The 15,282-nt window shown below is 57.8% G+C and overlaps 1 protein-coding gene across 8 annotated transcripts in view; it reads right to left on the bottom strand.

Moving 5' to 3' along the window:
* Positions 1 to 5,241: 5,241 nt before the first annotated feature.
* Positions 5,242 to 15,282, bottom strand: part of RRBP1 (ribosome binding protein 1) — a 63,189-nt gene continuing 53,148 nt past the window's right edge. For 2 of the 8 annotated variants that reach the window (XM_045078436.1, XM_045078433.1), the window contains 14 exons: positions 15,130 to 15,220; positions 14,276 to 14,368; positions 12,457 to 12,549; positions 12,295 to 12,378; positions 12,055 to 12,144; positions 11,314 to 11,406; positions 10,819 to 10,890; positions 10,126 to 10,221; positions 9,540 to 9,623; positions 7,909 to 8,013; positions 7,109 to 7,192; positions 6,823 to 6,921; positions 6,193 to 6,406; positions 5,242 to 5,816 (listed from right to left, as the gene is read on the bottom strand). In XM_045078436.1, the coding sequence (XP_044934371.1) occupies positions 5,806 to 5,816; positions 6,193 to 6,406; positions 6,823 to 6,921; positions 7,109 to 7,192; positions 7,909 to 8,013; positions 9,540 to 9,623; positions 10,126 to 10,221; positions 10,819 to 10,890; positions 11,314 to 11,406; positions 12,055 to 12,144; positions 12,295 to 12,378; positions 12,457 to 12,549; positions 14,276 to 14,368; positions 15,130 to 15,220 (1,309 nt within the window). In that variant the 3' untranslated portion in view covers positions 5,242 to 5,805. The other 6 variants (XM_045078435.1, XM_045078438.1, XM_045078434.1 and 3 more) reach the window with 6 other exon arrangements.

The following is a 15,282-nucleotide window of genomic DNA, read 5'->3' on the forward strand; positions in this document are numbered from 1 at the left end:
CTCTTGTGTAATTATTCATGTGGGAATTGGGGATGAAGGATTTTGCTTTCTATAAATGGGATAAGGTGTGTGGAGATTTGGGTATTTCAGACAATTAGAGTTAAGACCACTGTTCCTTCCCCCTCTTATTGAATGAGGAAGTTGGTATAAAAAAGCTGGGTATCTTTTTCTTTTTCTTACTCCAAATGTGTATCCAAATACCCGGCTATCTCCTTTCTGCTTTATTTGGGAGGCAAGAAAGTTACGCTTTAATCAAAATGCTTCTTTCAAAATTATCTAGAAGACCGCGCTGGCTACTGGCTTACTGGTGAGCTGCATGTTATTCTTTCATCCTGAGTTTCTGATTCCCTGTACTGCAAAGCAGTGCTGTGAGTCACAGTCTCTGAACGGGCCTCCTGAGAAGTGTAGCGGTCCACGGCTGTTTGACTCGAGAATGAGCCTTGTAGGTAGAGCTGGGTGTCTGATGAGGGAGTTGAGGAGGAAGTCGTGACATATGGCACTTCTTAGAGAACCAGCGCTGTCTGCTGGTGTGTGTGCATTTGCTTGGGGGTAGGGGGCGGCGGTGCTAGGGAGATAGGGGTGGGCAGTGCGAGAGGGATGCATGCTATGGGAGGGCTAAACACAGGGTACCAGGACCGGAGAGAATTTAAGCCTCTCCCACAGGCCAGAAATGGGGAAGTTGCTAACAGGTAACTTGTATCTCCACCTAGGGGAGCTTTTGAGAGTCTTACTGCATTCCTGAGGTGGGGGCTCAAGAATCCGGCTAACAAGGACTCCACTCCAGGTCATTCTGATGCCAGATGTGAGTCTGAGACGTCAGTGGACTCTGGTGAGGGATCAAACTGCAGGTACACCTGCTTTTGGCAAGCACGTTTGCATTCCTGCAAGTAAGTGCAGACGCAGCACGGGAGTGTGTGTGCGGAAGACTAACTGGAGGGTCATCTGCGCATACTCTTTTGCCCTGGGAAAGAAGCAGACAAAGCCACTGTGAATAGAAATTCAGAGGGGCGCCTGGGTGGCTCAGTGGATTAAGCAGCTGCCTTCGGCTCAGGTCATGATCTCAGGGTCTTGGGATCGAGTCCCGCATCGGGCTCTCTGCTCAGCAGGGAGCCTGCTTCCCTCTCTCTCTCTCTCTGCCTGCCTCTCCGTCTACTTGTGATTTCTCTCTGTCAGGTAAATAAATAAAATCTTTAAAAAAAAAAAAAAAAAAAAAAGAAATTCAGAGCTTGACTATGAAGTTTGTTATTTCAGGGAATATTAATCCCTGAGAAAACAGTGAGCATAGCAACTTAGATAATAGAATTAGGCTCAGTCAAGTGGTCTCCTTTTTTGCAGAACACTCCAGAGGGCTGGCTGATCACACATAGGAAGTGCAGCTTCTCTCTCTTGGCTGGTTGGTTGCTCTCAAGGTTCTCACACTGGGCATGCCCAGGGGCACACCACTTTCCCATGATTTGGGCATTTCTGAAATACAGACTGACAGACACCCGACCAAGTTCAAACTGGGCTGCAGCTGTAAGAAGGGTCATTCTAGTTGACCCCTGGAACAACACAGGTTTGGACTGTGGGGGTCCATTTATATGTGGATTTTTTATAGGAAGGACTGTAAATGTATGTCCTCATGATTTTCTTAACATTTTCTTTAAGAATACAGTGTTAGGATACACATAACATACAAAATGCATTAATCTACTCTTTGTTATTGGGAAGGCTTCAGGTCACGAGTAGGCTGTTTGTAGTTCATGGGAGAGTCAAAAGTAATATAGATTAAAAAAAAAAAAAAGTAATACAGACTTTCACTGTGCCAGGGGTGGGGGTGGGCATCCATGCCTCTAACCTCTGGTGTTTGAGGGTCACCCATAATTGCATTGTGGCTGTGAGAGGGTGAAATTCCAGGAGCCAGGGATTTGATGGAAGCAAAACTTGTATAACCTGAGCTGTTTGGCCAGCCAGGTCTGTCCTTGGGCTCTGCCCAGGAGACCTACCAGCCTATAGCCAGTGTCCCCAGTGGGCCTCCTAGGAAGTCCAGTCACAGGCCTAAAGTCCCAGAACTCCTAAGTGGCAGAACTGGGACTACAGAAACTAGGATCTCTTTCGTTCTGGCCCTAAACTATTCCCATTGTACCCCAGGAGAGTTCTTAATTTTTGATATCTGGAATTCTAAGGTTAGATCTTGCTCAGTGCCAGGGATGAGGCTGGCATTGGGGCAGGAAAGGTAACAGTTCTTTCGGGCTTTGAATTCTGTTAGATGCAAATCTGAAGGAAGCTCAGAGAAAAGGCATTTGTGGAGGGTGTCTAGTGGTTTCTAAAATCTTGTGTTTTGGCTGCCTATAGGCCAGGAAGCCTGGTGTTTGTACATTTTACTGAATGTTATGCAGAGATGACCAGAGGAAGTCAAGAGCTGCTGACATGATGGGGCTACCAGAGCTGAGATGCTCTTCATGGCCTGTGTGACCCTGGAGCTGAATTCAGGTCGAGTCGGGGAGCCTCTGAAGGGGTGCAGGATAGAGACTAGATGTTCTCAGAATTCTCCCAGCTGCGCTGTTGGGGGAGGTGGGGGTGAGTGTCTCAGATGTAGCAGAAGCACTGAGCTCGGGCCTCCCAGGCCACTTCCTCCAGGAAGCCAGGCCTAGGGGAGAGCAGTGCTTCCTGTCAACAGTCTAGCAGGTCAGCCAGCATCTGTTCTTTGACAAGTGCTCTTGTCTAGCCTGGGCAATTCCTGCTTCCGCACTGGTCTTCAGAGCTTGGGGCTATAGAATCCAGTTACCCAATGCTGCAGTGACCCTGCATCTGTAGGACGGGGAGCTAGGAATGGCCAGGTAAATAAGCCACACTCCCCGGGCCTCTGTGTCCTGTAGAGGAAGACCGGGGGGCCCGTTGACCCCGTTCTAGCATCTACTGAGGGCAGCGGTCTCCAGTATCTTCCTGAATGGCTCTTTTCCTTCCCCAGCGTGACGCTGGAACCTTACCCAAGACAGCCCTGGCAACAAGGCCAGGCCGAGGCAAGCTCTGGCAGGCTGCTTATCGAACTTGGGTCTCCTCTGCTGGGCCTTGAGGCTACATGGCACCTGCTGGGGTGGGGGACGCAGAGGATGGAGGATGGGCCCTGAGAGCTTGAGCTGCAGGAGGTCTCCACAGTGGTTTGAGAGTCCCCAGGTCAGCCTCCTGGGGCCACCACCCTGTATCATGGTGGCCTTTGTTTTACCTTCTCAAGGCATATAGACACTGGAGGGTCTCTGTCGGGTGGTCTGAGAGAGCAGGGCTGTAACCAGAACCCAGGGAGCAGCGGTCACCAAGAAGTACCCAGAGGCAGCTGCTCCATACTGCCCAGTCTCTTCCATGCCTTGAGTGCCTCAAGGGCCGCCCTTCCTGGGTTTCAGAGGGCATGTGCCCAGCATAAGGGTTCTCAATTCTGCAGTCAGTGTGGCAGGGGGAGGGGAGCATACCAGAAGCATCTGCTCACCGGCATGGTAATGTGTCTGGTGTAGGGCCAGGTCTGGCCTGTTTCCCACCAGGAAATTGACCAGGGCCCCAAACCACTGGCTTTGGTTAAGGCCACTCACTGTTGGTGGGAGGAGTTGTGACCGCCCTCCCCCACCCCACCCCACCCCTGCTCTGTAGGTCCTTTGGCACAGAGTTCCCTGCTCCTAATGCAAAAAGGCACATGGAGGGTGCAGTGAGGGGCCACCAGTTTTGGGGGTGAACTCAGCCACTATTCATGGGGTCCATGGATTCTAAAACTTGACTCTTCCCCTACAGCTGACCCCTGCACCCCAGCTGAGTGAGCACTGACAAATGTTTGAAACCTGCCTTGCCTTTTACTAGATGAGCTGCTCACTTTTGTACCTCCTGTGGGGACTGGAAGGTTTCACGTGAGAACCAAGCACAAGGCTGGGGATGTGGTTGGCATCAGGTTTCGTTGGCCACTTCTCCTGTTCAGTCTGCTGCCAGAAAATACGGCATCTGCACCCCAAGTCCTATGGGATTCCCCTTTCAGCCCCCTTCATAGTTCTAGAACAGGTATGATGGTCTTCTCTTACCTAAAAATCTCATGGCTCGTATTGCCTTACCTGTCCTGATGCCTTGGCTGCCACCGATTCCTGTACCTGCTGTCCCCTCAGCCTTGAGCCTGCCTCCCCTCTCCTGACAGCACCTGCTCTGGTGAACTCCAGCTTAAGCTCACTTCTCTGGGTAGCCTTCCCCAAAGTCCCAGCACTCCGATCCCCGTACTGTTGCAACACACATGTGCAGAGACAGCATGGTTAGGTGGACCACAGGTCACAGGTGAGGCACCCCCCCACCCCGAAGCCGAGACTGGGTCTTGGTCACGCAGCTGTTGGGCCTCTCAGGGGGTGCATGGTGTGTAGGGGCTGGAGGCTCTAGAATATGCTGCCTGAGTCTGAAGGGTCCCCTGTCAGGCACCACAGAGGGGTAAACCCACCAGCCAGACACCTATGACATGCATGCAGAGGTCCCAAAGGAGGCAACAGATGAGTTTTTGGCTTGCCTTTTCTCTGGGCTCCGCACCCTCCCCATGGGGCCCACCCTGCTGTGAGTGCCCACCCGCCCCAGCCAGTCTGATCCCACGCCCAGGACCAAGGCTCAGGAGGACGAGGAGCCTGGCCAGCGATTGCTTGAGGCAGCCCCTTGACGGACTGGTTGATGGCAGCCACCAAGCCTTAGGGCTACTCACATTCACCCCCTGGCTCCTGGCTTGGTCCCACCCATCCTGTGACTTTGATTCCTCAAACCAGGTGTTGCTCATGTTACAAAGCCCCCATACTCCTCTTGGCCCAAGGACCACACTCTCACGGGCCCCCACCAGGTACAGGGGAACTGAGGACCATGACTGGTTTGAGCTGGCGACTCCAGCTCTGGGCCACCCTCCTGAGGCATGGATGAGTGTCTAAGTTCTGGCCAGAAGGACAAAGATCACCTCACATAACTGTCCAGGTCACCCATGGCCTGCTCAGGTAACCTCAGATCCTCATGGGTAGAGGCAGTGGTGAGCACATCTGGCCCCCAGGTGTCATGGGCCTGCTCCCTCCACGTGCCTGGTGGGTACTGGGGCCTGGGTGGCATGACCGGGAGACAGCTCCAAGACGGCAGCTAATCTCCTGCTTTTGGGGAAACCAAGCAGCACCCTTTTTCTGTCCCTGAGGGAGCCATCACCTCCTCGTTTCTCGTCTTGGGCCCAGTGGCAAGGTCGGGGAGCCCCAGCAAACCAGACGAGACCAAAAGTGCAGGGCGACAATGTTGGTTTTAATGGCATTAACATCCAGAAGGTCACACATCCGTTCTTGCTGGCAGCTTCTCCTGGGGGTGAAGGGCTGCTGCCTCAATGGGCTGGGTTGTGACCCTCCAGTCTGCTCTACAGCCTTTGAGACTCCCCTGGGGCCGCCCGTCTCCTGACCCCGCAACCCAGGGAAAGAAAACAATTGCACTGATTGACATACAGATACCCAGAAGTCCCGGCCTCCCCAGCATACACCCTGGGGCCTGTCACAGAGCTGAGAAGGGCTTTGGCGTCTGCTCGGTGGTGGTCCAGGGCTGGTCCTGGGGAATAGTGTTTACCAAATGTGACAAAGGTTCTTTGACAAACCCGGGGTCTGGCAGATCTAGTTCTGCGATTCTAAGAGACTCTCGTCTCTAATGGCTTCTCTCAGAGCTACTGGAGGTTGGGCCTGGATAACGCTGTGTTGGGTGGTTTATTTATTCGTAAGGAATGTGTAAGGCATTTTGGTAAGTTGAACAGTAACTTCTTTTCCTGAAGAGACTCAGACAGATGTGCCCTCCTTTGAGCTGCTACCGTCCTCCTGTGAACAAAGGTGGGCAGAGTGAGGGGGAGGCTGGGGCCAAGGAGCTGAGGCAACTGCTCCCCCCTCACTCCTAGAGACCTCCAGTGTCCCCGGAATTAACACCCCCCCACACCACTCCCACCCCTTCCGAGAACACCCAGCCCAGCAAGTCTGGAGAGCCAGTGTGGATTCCAGAAGCTGGTGGGAGCTCATAAGAGGAGAGGGTGGTCCCTGAGTTTGGGTGAGGACCTTGGTACCCAGGCTGGGCCAAGGGAGGACCCAGCTGGCAGTAGGGGTCAGAGAAGCACTCCCCCCACTCCCCCAGCCCCAAGGGAAGCTGCGGAAGGGTGGCTGCAGGTCCCACCCCCCGTTTCCGGGAGTCTGTCCCATCTACCCTGCACCCCAGGAGTGCTGGGGCCTCCCACACTGCCAGAAGATGCGGGAGCCATGGCCAGGACCCTCACTGTTTTGTCCAGCTGCTCCTGCAACTTCTGCACCGTCTCTTTCTCCTTCGTCAGCTGGTCCTGGGTTGTCTTCAAAAGCTCCTGTAATTTGGTGGCAGCGCGTCCCAAGTCACTGGTTAATTTCTTCTCTTTTTCTAGTCTCTCCTGGGGGTCAGAAGGTGCAAGGGGATGAGCCATCCCGTGGCACAGCAGAATAGACCCCAACTCTGCCTGTGAGGCCCCGCCGCCCATGAACTGGGAGGCCTCCAGAGAGCGGTGTGAGGCTGCGGTCGCTGCCTTGCTACCAGCATCGTCACGAGCTTCCTGTGACACTGGGGAGGTCCTGAGGTGCACTGAGGCTAGAGGCACAGGAAGCAAACTTCTGGTTTTACTTTATGTACACAGCCACACTGATGAGTGGCTGCCCAGTGTGACCTTGGGGGCTTAGGGATCCTGCCACCCTCCATCACCACCAAATAAGGCTGGACCCTGCTCAAGGGGCCTCAAGAGGGCTCCTCACCCCCTCCCACCCCAGACGGTCACCCCCCTTTCCCAACCTGCTGCTCCCCCACAACTTCTACCTTCAGCTGCGTGACCTCCTCTGCTTCTGAAGACTCGAGGAACCCTGTGCTGCGGAGCTTGTCCAACTCTGCCTGTAGCCGACACGCCGAGCTCTGAGCCTGGGTGGAGACAGGGCAGCAGGGCGTGGGCAGGAGGCCCAACACAGTGCGCAGGGCTGTCACCAGATGCCAGCAGGGAGGGACGGGGGTGCGGGGCAGGGCCCGAGGATGGACCCTGCCCCGCAGACCCCTGCCCCATATCCCCACGGGCCCTGGCACACTGGGAGCTGCAGGGGTAGGGCCTGACCTCCTCAAGCTCGGCTGAGAGCTTCTGCCGCAGTGCCTGCTCACCCTCCAGGGTGGCTTCTGTCTGCTCCAGCTGCGTCTTGAGCTGTGTGGAAACAGTACACACGGAGTGTGGGAAGCCGGGAAAGACCCCCTCAGGGACCATGGCTCCTGGCCAGGTTCCACCTTCTAGTGCCAATGAGTGCTGCCTTAGCCTCTCCCTGCCTCTGGCTGTTTGGTTTGGGGTGGGGGAAGCTCTGGCCACCCACCAGCCAGCTGACTGCTGTTCCCAAATCTCCCCCCTTTGGGGAGATGGTGCCTCAGCCCCAGGGATGGAGCTGGGGTACTGAAGAGATGCTACTAGGACCTCTGCTGACCCCAGGACAGGGATGCCCTAGAGCCACGACTCCATCCCCACCCTGCTTCTCTGGGCACAGGCCCCTGGCGAGGGCTCTCAACCACAGTTACTTAGGTCAGAGGTCTGGAGAGTAAGTGCCCTGCTGGGGACGTCCCAGCAAGGGCAACAGGGAGACCAAACTCCCTATCTGTAGGCACAGCCGTCCTGGCTCCCCCGTCCAGCCCTCCCGCACACATGGTTAGGATCCCACACCTGATCCCTCTCTACCCAGCTGTCTCCCTGCCCTTGCCTCCACTCTGGGGCTACCTCAGCACTTGGCTGGCCCCTGGCTGGGCAGAGCTGGTGGCAGAGGCTGCCAGTGGCCAGTGTTCATCTGGAACAGAGGCCTGCGGTCCTTGCTCTCCCAGTGGGTGGGAGGGGGCCCAGGCAGGCTGTTAGTGACAGACATCTGGGGACTGGCTCACCGCCCTAACCTCGATGGGGTCCTGCTCTGCGGGGGGGGCAGCTGGGGACCCAGCTACGTCACCATCCTCTACGTGGCTCTTCATCTCACTCAACTGCTGCCTGACCTGAAACAGGGAAGAAGTGGGAGTTTGTGCCAATCGCAGCCAGACACATGGCCAGTGTGCACACCTGGGCACACAGACCCCCTCAGGAGGACGGCAGATGCTCCCGACGGCCAAAGCCCCATGGGGGACCTGGTCTGGCAACTGTGACCCCTGACCAGAGCCAAACTGAGGCCCAGGGGCCATTCCTGTGCTCTGCTCCAAGGCTAGCCATGGAGCCCTTGCCAGGAGCGAGGGGACCACTGATGGACAGGGGGCACAAAGAGCTAAGGAACTGAAAAGGAAGTGAGAAGCGGCGGACGGGCTGGGCACAAACAGCACTGCCTACGTCCCGGACCCCTTCCCAATGCAGTCTACTGTTCAGAGCCCCCTTAAGGGTCAGGACAAGATTAGGAATGGACAGCTGCCTAATAAGGTCCCCTTACGTCCGAGCTCCACTGCTGGGGGCAGGGGACACATCTGGGGGTCCCCATGCCCTGGGGCCTCAGACCTGAAGCAGTAGCAGCATCACCCACAAAGCTCTGGTAAAAGTTCTAGTCCGGGAATCAGGTGGGCCCCGGTATGAGCTCCCCAGGGGGCCTGGATGGTCTCCAAGAGGCAGTGCGCCAAAGGGCATCCCTAGGCCTGTCCTTCAGCTTCCCTCCCGATAGCAGCTCACCAAAGGTGACACCAAAATGCACAGGCCTGTGTTGGTGAGAAATTCTGGGTTTTTCTCTGCATGTGGGCAGAGAATGCTGCATGCTGCCACCTGGGCAGCATCCACAGGCTCTGTCACCCAGATCCGGAAGAGGCCATGTCTTTGGCAAGTGGTCCTTGGGCTCAGGTGACTCGGCCTGGATGGCACTCCCTCTCCAGTGTGCCAGTCCCTGGGCAAGGCCTGAATAAGCAGGGGTGCACTGGGGGTGGGGGGGTGCAGAGCGTGTGCCCCAGTGCTGCTTGTGGCTCGGTGGCGGCTGCCAGGGGAGCACCCACACCCTGGGCCAGATCTGCTGGTTCCTCCAAAAACCAAATGCCTATTTGTCTTCAAAATCTGCCAATTCCTAAGTGGTAATGACTAATGCAAGATTTTAAGAAAAGCTGCAGATCCAGTAGCCTGGGCTGTGACTGCAGCCCCGGAGCTGGTCCTGGCACACAGGAGGCCCGGCTGACCTCGCCAGGGGGCAGGGAGCCCTACACCTCTGCCAAGGTGGTACCCCCATCCAGCCCCTACCCGGGGTACGGCAGGCCTCTGTACACACCCACAGGCTTGACAGAGCTGGTCTGAGCCACAGGGCTCACAGGGAGCTGGACTGCCCTTAACCCCAGCCCTGAGCTCCCAGTGCCTTTCCCTGGAGTGACAGGAAGTAGAGAGAGAGCACAGGTCCTGGCTGCTGCCCGCCAGCTTGAAGCCCCTCCGACAGGGCCCATGAAAGCCTGCCTCTAATGCCGGGTCCACGTACACCGCCCCCCACCACGCTGCATTACCTTTGATGGGGTGAAGCATGATTGGCCAGTTCACCAAACACACACACACACACACACACACTCACCAGGGCGAGCTCATTGCTCTGTTTCTGGGCTTCACTCTTGGCTGCGTCCAGCTGAGATTGAGATTCTAATAAAAGTTGCCTCAACTTGGGAGAGGAAACAGACCCAGGCGACAAAGAAAAAGAGAAAACCAGTTCCAGTGCATTAGCATGAGACAGACAAGCAAACATGACCCTTCCCTGTAACCCCGAGAACATCACAGGGCACAGCAGGCCTGGCGGGGGCTCCGAGGCCTCCCAGAACTACTGTCCTTGAAGACTTTGGGAAGCCTGGCTTGTAAAACAGGCCCGAAGTCCGAGATCAAACCAGCATCGGGAGAGGGGTCAGGCGTGTGCGTTTCTGCTTCAGAGCAGCCAAAAACCGGTATTAGAAGTGAGCCCGTCCTCCCCGGCAACGGTGTCCCTAGGCCAGAGAGGGAACTCTCAGAAGGCCGCCCTGTCCATTGGACTTGCTAAGGTCTACGCCACCGCCCACCAAGTCTCCTTGGCTCTGTGGGTCCAAGGCCAGGCCTGAAGCTGGAGAACCCAGACTCCATGCTGGGGTGAAAGTCAAGGGAGGAGGAGAACCGCAGCATGGCCGCAGACTCACCCCCGCTACCTCCTTGGCGTAGCTCTGGCACTCGGCGCTGGCGGCCACCATGTGCTTCTCCAGCTCTGCCTCCAGATGGGACGTGTGCTCCCTCACCTGGGCACAGACACACACACACACACACACACACACACGCGCGCGCACGTCAAACCCTTCAAGTGGGCCCACTGGGAACAGGGTGCCAGGGCGACAAGTCTGGCTGCCTTGGGGTGAGGGCTGGGAGGCTGTCCATGGCCTGTGGGCAGCGGGCCAATCAAGGAGAGGCAGAAACAAGTCCCTGGCAACAGAACACCTTCCCCAGGTCCAGCTCTCCTGGGCCCGGAGTGCTCTTGGCCTCAGCAGGGCAGGAGAGGAGTGCTTCCAGATTTGCTTGCTGGATTGATGCCAGGGGCACAATGTAGGCTGCTAGGGCTGATGGGGTGGCAAAATGTAGGCCACTAGGGCTGATGGGGTGTCCGCAGAGGGCACCGGGGCCAGAGGGCACCGGGGCCACCTTGCACCCCTCCCGTGACACGGCCAGGGCAGAAGCTGCCGCACACCGAGGCCCGGGGCCCAGGGCCCAGGGCCGCTGAGCCTGTGAACGGCTCTCAGGAAGGAAAAGCAGGACTGATGAGACCCCTTCGCTTCTCTCAAGCCCCCCACTACGGGGGCTTCTGTAATAGAGCAGCCCACTGGGCAGAGCCCCGTACTCACCTGCTCTGAACTTTCCAGTTCTCCTTTTAGCTTCTCTACAATGTCTTCGAGATGTTTCACTGTGACCCGTGACTGCCAAGCAGGGAGAAGGCCCCGTCAAACACAAGCCCCTGGAAGGGGACAGTCCCAAGACCCAAGCAGGATGGGCCCTCTCCCAGGAAGCCCAGTGGTGCCCACCCTCCTCAAGTGTGACCAGTGGCCTCTTCTTTTGGGGAGGGGACTCTTGAAACTGAGAAGGCAGCTGTCACTCCATAGTCGCACTTGATGTGGCATCACCAAAACCCAGTGAACCCGCCTTCTGTCTCCCAAGAGACCCACGGGACCACCCCTCCACCCTATCAGCTTTCCCCCTGGTTTTGATAAATTCTGACCTAGCTAGCTGTCAGTCTCTGGTAAGTTATGCTTGCATTCCTAGGGAGGGGGACAGCCTCCCCCCATCCCGAGCAACACCTGTGTCACTGATGCCAGGGGAGGGTCTCAGGGCCCTCCCTGTACCTTCTGGAGTTCCTCCTCCGTGGCGCTCACTTTGGCCTTCCACACCTGCTCCTCCTCCTCCACACTCTTCTGCAGGTCTTTGAGCATGCCCTCCTGGGGGGATGGGACACTGAGGCAGGTCCCCCTCCCCGGAGACCCTGCACCCCAGGAACACAGCTGCAGCCTCCTGTCCCCTGGCTGCTCTGATTCTGTCATGGTGTCACGGGGGAGGGGAGAGGGTCAGTCCTGCAGTGGGGTCTCTGGCCAGTGTATGAATGAAGACTGTGGGGCCCACAGGGGAGGCCATTAGGACTCCTCTCTGTTGGGTTTGCTGACCTCGGTGGCCCAGGGCAAGGAGCACCGCATGGGGTTGGGCCGGAGAGCTGGACCTAGCACAGGTCCTGAAGTCACAGACACAGTGGCTTCAAGCCAGCCACTAGCCAAATGCTCACCTTTTCCTTTCCCAGTCTGCTCCCTGTCATGTCTGTCTCCAACCCCCCAACCCCTAAAGAGCCAGCCCCAAAGCTACCACCCAGCCCCCTCAGCTCAGAAGCAGTGAAGGCCTGAGCACCTCACTCACCCCCTTTACCACTAAGCGAGAGAAATGGAGCCCAGGGAGGGGCCATGATGGTCCGAGGTCATGTAGAGCTGGCATTGAACCCAAGGCTCTTTTCCCCAGGACCACTGGCCCGCCTCCCACCTGTAGGCTCTGGAAGCTCCTTCCTGGCAGTGCCCCAAGGGCCAGCCAGCTGCAAGCCCTACCGTCTCTGCCAGAATGGTGCGGTACTGGTCACACTCGGCCTGCAGGTTGCTCTGGGCCTCCTCAGCCTCCCTCAGCTTGGAAGCCAGCTCCTGGGGGCAGAACAGGGCTCTGCTCAGTCAAACACAAAGGTTTTGCCCTGCTGCCCAAGGGGGCAACTCTGGGCACCCTCCCCTCCCGGGGGGGGGCAGCCAAAGGGAGAGCGTTGGCCCTGGCGAAGGCATGTCAGCAGCTGAGCTTACCGACGAGGGCTCTGTGCTCACCGGTGGCTGCCTCAGCAGCTCAGGGCCCTTCTCTCGGAGCTCTTGCAGCCACTCAGTGTAACTCTGCAACGAGACGTGAGAGGTGGGGCCCAGACATTCCCTCTGGGCATGGGGTCCCCCTGGAGCCACCCCGCCTCCTACCTGGGGTGTGGAACTGGAGAGTGAGGGCAGCAGCGCCGAGAGGGCCTCCTTGGTCTGTGCCTCAGTCAGGCCAAGCTGCTTCTCTGATTCCTCCTGGAGGAGAGCGGGGGGGTGGCGTTCAGCTGTGCGCTCTGGGGCAACCCTGGGGAGTGTCTGTGGTGACACAGGAGTCCTTTGTCTTCTCCTGACAGGGGCATCTCCTGACAGCTACCAATTAGGGGCAACTGCCATCCGGGAGGGACCCCACCCAGCAGCCATGGAGGGCCAAGGATCAGCACCCCTGCTCTGCGAAGGGAGGAACCCACCCAGAAGGGGCAAGCGCTCAGTGGGGCGTCATGTCTCCTCCGAAGTCTGACTCACCCCGTCTGGGCTATGCCAGGCCAGACCCCACCTGTCCTCCTTAAGGCTCCCGCACAAAATGCAAGCTAGGGACGGAAGGAGGATGGGAAGAGCTATAAAGCGAAGCCCAGCAGAACACGTGTTCCTGGGGACACGGAACACCCCTTCCTCAGACCCCAGGGAGGTTTCTGGCCAAAACAGTGTCTTATCTAACAACGGCAGCTTGAGCCTGGGGCCAGCCTGCCATGATGGTACTGCTGAAGACCTGACAGGGCACCAGAACTGCCGCTGGGTTAGGGCCTTCCAGTGATGTTCTGGAATGTGCGTGACAAGACGCCCGGCCGGACCACGGTACCCACGTGATCCAGACACGAGTCTCAAGACTGGACCTGTCTTGGGTCACCTGGCAATGATGCAGACAATGCTGGTGGCCTGCTGTGGATCCCAGACCTCGCAACCCCTGTCAGGCCCCCCAGGGTCACACGAGTCCAAGGCAAAGGCCAGAGGACCTGGAGGCCAGCTCTTATCTGTTGGGCTGTGTGGCTGGGAGCGAGTCAGGCAACGTCTCCCATCACAGCTTCTGCCTTTGTCACAGAAAGGCCAACAGGCCACCGGGTCACCTCTGGGGAGTCTCTGTGCAGCTGCCATAGCGGGACCTGAGGCCAGCCCTCCACCTCCTGCCTCAACTTAGGGCCTCATCTGATACAGCCCTCAGGCTTCCTGGGAAGTTCCCGAAAGTCCCTGTAAAGCCCATGATAAAAGGACGGACATTCCTTCTGCATGAGCGAGGCTGGGAGGGGAGGGCTGGCTGCCGGGGCTTCTCTTCAAGGACAAAGAGGGGGTGGGCGAGGCCCTCATTGGCCACTGCCGCTGCAGGCCACATTCCCCCTCCAGAGGCAACGTGGGGGCCCTGCATACAGAGATACCCACACTCCCTCCACCTGGCTGGTACAGAACTCAGGACCCACGGGGCTCCAGGGACAAGTGCTTGCTGCTAAAGATGCCTTCCCTCCATGTAAAGGTCAATCACAGAACCTACTGGGCCAGGATTTCAGAGGCCCTGAGAAAGTGGGGGGTGGGGTGTGTGTGTGTGGAGGGGGCGGGGAGAGGTAGAGGGGAACAAGATGAAGAAAGTCCACAAGGACGGCCCAACCTTGGCCTCCCTCAAAGGCAGTCCAGCCAGGTGGGCTCATAGCCCCCACAGCCTGTCTCTGTGCCCTGCTGGCAAAGGGCCCAGTTAAGAAAAAGCAGCAAGGCTCCGTTTCCCCCTTCATCTTGAGGAGAAAGGAAGAGGCAAAAGAAGGGGAGAGAAGGAGGGCAAGGAGGAAGGCGCAGGAGCCCCGGGGCACACCGTCTGGTGCCCCTGGGGCCCTGGGTGTGGATTTCAGAGGCTCCAAGGCCAAGGCTGCTCGTGCATAGTTTGCGCGTTCCATGTGGTTTGCCAAACCAGCAGGTCAGACCAAGCACACAGGACTCTGACCTTGGCCTGGATCAAAGAGCGTAGCTTCTCCTCGCAGGCTCTCTCAGCTGAGGCCAGAGCCTCCATGGCCTTCCAGTTCTTCTCTCGGAGGTCCTGCGGGGAGATGTAGGAAAAGGTCAGTGGCCAGGTAGGGGCAGCCACCACACATTCCCCACAAGCTGCCTCAGCCAGGCTCAGCAGGGCAGGAGAACCGTTTCAGACCCTACTTGGGACCCCACAGGGAGACTGCAAAGCGACAAAATGCCCCTCCTCTCGGCCCATGTCTGCTGGCCTCCCTGGGGTAGTCTGCTATGGAGTGGCTATGGTACGAGGGTGTGAGAAAGTGGGCGTCCTTTCAGGGAAGCTCTACTGTGGAAGAAAGAGGAGAGAGGATCAGCCTGGCTCCTCAGAGAAGAGGCTCCTGCCGCCACTGACCCCACAGCTGGCTCTGGCCATGCCAGCCCGGGGAGGTCCGTGTGGGGGCTCCCCAGGGAAGAGCAGGTAGGACAGCCTGGTAGGGAGGTTGCAGCTAAGGTCCCCCACACCCTTTCTCCTGACGCCAGCCTCCCCACTCCAAGGTGACCATGGGACCTACACCAGACCAAGAGGGACATTCCAATCCCATCAAGGGCTGGGAGTGGGGGAGGGGGCTCCATGCTTGGGTACAGGGCCCAAGCCCACCCAATGGGTGTCAGCCCTGGGAATGTGTGGGACCCAAGGGGACAGGAGGCCTTGCCCAAGGCCCTAGAAATCACTGCACTTCCAGCCAAGAGCAGCATGATGGGACGTGCAGAGGCAGCTGGGTCCCTTCCCAAGGGGTTGGGGGTTGGTTTCCCGCAAACCCAAGCCTCATAAACACGCCCCTCAGCACTCACGTTGTTCTTCGCTTTCTGCTGTTCAACTGCCTCCTTGAGCTCGGCGGCCTCCTTCTCCAGGCACCACACCTGGGACTCCAGCTCCTTGAGGCTGAAAGGAGAGAGGGATGTCACTGCTGGGCTCCGAATGCCCACAGTGTCCCCAGGCTCTAT

This window comes from Mustela putorius, unplaced genomic scaffold, assembly GCF_011764305.1.
Source record: "Mustela putorius furo isolate JIRA1106 unplaced genomic scaffold, ASM1176430v1.1 tig00000253_pilon_pilon_pilon, whole genome shotgun sequence".
NCBI classification, from domain to species: Eukaryota; Metazoa; Chordata; class Mammalia; order Carnivora; family Mustelidae; genus Mustela; species Mustela putorius.